At 24.9% G+C, this 4,083-nt stretch overlaps 1 protein-coding gene across 1 annotated transcript; it reads right to left on the reverse strand.

The window, feature by feature from the left end:
- Positions 1-288: 288 nt before the first annotated feature.
- LOC122859557 lies at positions 289-3,435 on the reverse strand. The gene is made up of 4 exons (XM_044163221.1): positions 1,717-3,435; positions 1,389-1,606; positions 746-1,222; positions 289-639 (listed from the first exon to the last, which is right to left on the reverse strand). Exons 1-4 carry the CDS (start codon positions 1,830-1,832, stop codon positions 599-601), a joined length of 852 nt encoding a protein of 283 aa, XP_044019156.1. The 5' UTR covers positions 1,833-3,435; the 3' UTR covers positions 289-598.
- Between the last annotated feature and the right edge of the window lie 648 nt (positions 3,436-4,083).

Consider the following 4,083-nt stretch of genomic DNA (forward strand, 5'->3'; position numbering starts at 1 on the left):
ATACATCTTTTTCAATATGGCAATACTGAAACTGGCAATACTTGAATTTTTTTTTTTTTTCTAAAAAAAAATGTTTATAAATTAATTGACTGTCTTGAGTTTAATGGAACACCCAATAGCCAATTACCAAATTAATTAAATTCAATTCAATCAATTTTTTTTTCCCTAGTATTACATTTTAAAATTATTGATACTTGAAAAAAATATAAAAATAAGATATATAAACACATAAATAATATATCTTCTTACTTATAAATATGAAATATAAAATGAAAAATTTTATGGAGATAAAACTTCTTTAAGTAAAAATTTATCTTCCAATTGTTCGAATGTTGATTTTAAATAAGCAATTTCTTCGAATCCTGGCTTTTTAAATCGGTATATCCCAATTTCAATCATGCGCCAAACATGTCTCGCTGCTGGAGGATAGTCGGCAGATAGAGTATGATATAATTTAAAACAAAAATCAATTGCATCTTTCGGTGACTTCATTGGATAAGTGTATTTATCCATTAGGACGAAGAATGATGTGGCTTCATTCAAATCGCTACCATTGACAGCAACGATGAATGGATGTGGTTTAGCCCGACCAGCTTCTTCAATTTTTTTCTTTTGAATTTCCGCTATATCTGCTACAGTCTGTTTTTTTTTTTAATAATCAAAAAAATTGAATAATAAGTTCATTTACAAGTTTTGCTAGAGAATTAAAATAATTTTTTTTTTATAATGTGTTTTGATTGCATACCTTTGCATGACAAATTCGTACTATTTACAATGCTTATTCCTTTTCCTTTGGAGTCAGATTGAAGTTTACCATTTCCTCTTAAAGGAAATAAATAAGCAAGGTGTATTAACTGGCACATCATTTTGCCTCCTGAAGTTGAGATGCAAACTTCTGTCCACTCAAGAATTTTTTTACATTCTTTACTGTGTGATTTGCACTTGAAATTTTCATGAACATATTCAAAAAATGAATCCCAATTACTATCGATGTTACCGTTGACTTTCATGTTGTCAAAATCATGTGAAACAAGGTCAGGACCATATTTAGGATTCATTAAAATTGGCCAATCTTGATGAAGTAATTCAACTGTTTTGGTTTTATTTAAATCCATCCATTGCTTCCTATATTCTTCAGTTTTTACCCAATGATTGATGATATCTTCAAGTTCTCCTTCAGAATTTTTTTTTAGCCAAACAATACTTTTATTGACTTCAGAATCTGAAAATAAAAAAAAAAATTCATTAAGATTTAAGAGCTATATTAACATCTGAAGGGTTCGTATATATAATATAATAACGATGTAACTCAATATTATTTATAACAAGTTTTGAAATATCAAAAATCAAATTACATTTAAAAAAAAAAATAAATAGAAAAAACTCACCATCATTTATTTCAGGTAATTTGACGGCATTTAAATCAATATCGATTTTATTAGACTTTTGCTTTACAAGACCTTGGATCTTCAAGCATTTTTGGGTATAATTTTTGAATCTTTCACGGATTTTTCCTTTCTTGAAAGACCAAAATACTGAGTCTTTAGCATTACAAATAGTGGCTAGATTTTTGCCAATCTTTTCGAAGTGCTCTTCGTCCCAATTTCTAAAAGTGTATTAAAAAAATAAATATTATTGAATCATTAATATTATTACATATAAAATTTAAAATATTATGCATTAATAACAAAACAAAAACAAAAAATTTATAATTACTTATGTTCAAATTTGTCGATCAAAGTTTCAACCACACGATTGACAACTAGCTGGGCATATTGTTCATTGAATTTTCCAGTTTTTTGTGTTTGCATAAGAACAGACTTCGTATCCATATGATAATTTAAAATTGTTCTTAATTTGGACGTTGAAATTTCATGTATAAAACGAGTCTGCGCACCTGTTTTAGTCTGGGGAATAGCTGAGTTGTTTTCGTTTGGATCGTCATCAATACGAATTCTCTGTAAAGTAGAAAAAAATAATGAAAACTTCTGTTTTTTTTCTCCTAATTGAATGAATAGAAAATTAAATTTCACAAAATTTTTTATCAAAAACAAATCTCTTTTTTTTTCTCCTAATTGAATAAATAAAAAATTAAATTTTACAAAAGCTATTATTATTTTAGACTTTTAGGTTTGAATGTCTTGTTAATTAAACAAAAGCAAGACAATTTTTAGCAGTATGACATGATAAAAACTGATGTATTGTTGTTTTAATTCATGACAAATAGTCATGAACTTTGTAACTGTCATTATGAGTACAACAATTTTCCAAAATAATTTAAGTTTGTTGATAATCTAAATATCAATATGAGAATTATCAATATTAAAATTTTTATTAATAAAAAAATATCTATTCTTCTTTCCCCAATTGAATGAATAGAAAATTAAATTTCACAAAATTTTTTATCAAAAACAAATCTCTTTTTTTTTCTCTTAATTGAATAAATCAAATATTAAATTTTACAAAAGCGATTATTATTTTAGACTTTCAGGTTTGAATGTCTTGTTAATTAAACAAAAGCAAGACAATTTTTAGCAGTATGACATGATAAAAACTGATGTATTGTTGTTTTAATTCATGACAAATAGTCATGAACTTTGTAACTGTCATGAGTACAACGAGTGAAAAGCAATAAAAAATTAAATTTCACAAAATTTTTTATCAAAAACAAATCTCTTTTTTTTTCTCCTAATTGAATAAATAAAAAATTAAATTTTACAAAAGCTATTATTATTCTAGACTTTTAGGTTTGAATGTCTTGTGAATTAAACAAAAGCAAGACAATTTTTAGCAGTATGACATGATAAAAACTGATGTATTGTTGTTTTAATTCATGACAAATAGTCATGAACTTTGTAACTGTCATGAGTACAACGAGTGAAAAGCAATAAAAAATTAAATTTCACAAAATTTTTTATCAAAAACAAATCTCTTTTTTTTTTCTCCTAATTGAATAAATAAAAAATTAAATTTTACAAAAGCTATTATTATTTTAGACTTTTAGGTTTGAATGTCTTGTTAATTAAACAAAAGCAAGACAATTTTTAGCAGTATGACATGATAAAAACTGATGTATTGTTGTTGTTTTAATTAATGACAAATAGTCATGAACTTTGTAACTGTCATGAGTACAACGAGTGAAAAGCAATAAAAAATTAAATTTCACAAAATTTTTTATCAAAAACAAATCTCTTTTTTTTTCTCTTAATTGAATAAATCAAAAATTAAATTTTACAAAAGCTATTATTATTTTAGACTTTCAGGTTTGAATGTCTTGTTAATTAAACAAAAGCAAGACAATTTTTAGCAGTATGACATGATAAAAACTGATGTATTGTTGTTTTAATTCATGACAAATAGTCATGAACTTTGTAACTGTCATGAGTACAACGAGTGAAAAGCAATAAAAAATTAAATTTCACAAAATTTTTTATCAAAAACAAATCTCTTTTTTTTTCTCTTAATTGAATAAATCAAAAATTAAATTTTACAAAAGCTATTATTATTTTAGACTTTCAGGTTTGAATGTCTTGTTAATTAAACAAAAGCAAGACAATTTTTAGCAGTATGACATGATAAAAACTGATGTATTGTTGTTTTAATTCATGACAAATAGTCATGAACTTTGTAACTGTCATGAGTACAACGAGTGAAAAGCAATAAAAAATTAAATTTCACAAAATTTTTTATCAAAAACAAATCACTACACATAGACTTTTTATGCACTTATACATTATATGATTCTACGTACCAAAATTTAGTCATAAAATTCAAAAAAATTACTTACGTCATGGAAGTACTCAATCCATTTTTTCCAGAATATTGCTTCGGCTATTTCTTCATCAATTATTGATTTCACATCATCTTCTCGTATTTCAGCTAATGCAGTTTCACTGTCAATTCCAGCGTCTGATATTTTTCAAGAATAAAAAAAATAAAAAATGGCGTAATTTATAAAAAAAGAATTATACAGTTGTCGAAGTGCTTAATTCTTTATCATATTAAAATAAAATCAAGTATTTAAATTGTAATACCTACATATTAATTAATATTAAATATTAATGTATTGAAAAAAAAAAAAAA

This window comes from Aphidius gifuensis, linkage group LG6, assembly GCF_014905175.1.
Source record: "Aphidius gifuensis isolate YNYX2018 linkage group LG6, ASM1490517v1, whole genome shotgun sequence".
Lineage (NCBI taxonomy): Eukaryota > Metazoa > Arthropoda > Insecta > Hymenoptera > Braconidae > Aphidius > Aphidius gifuensis.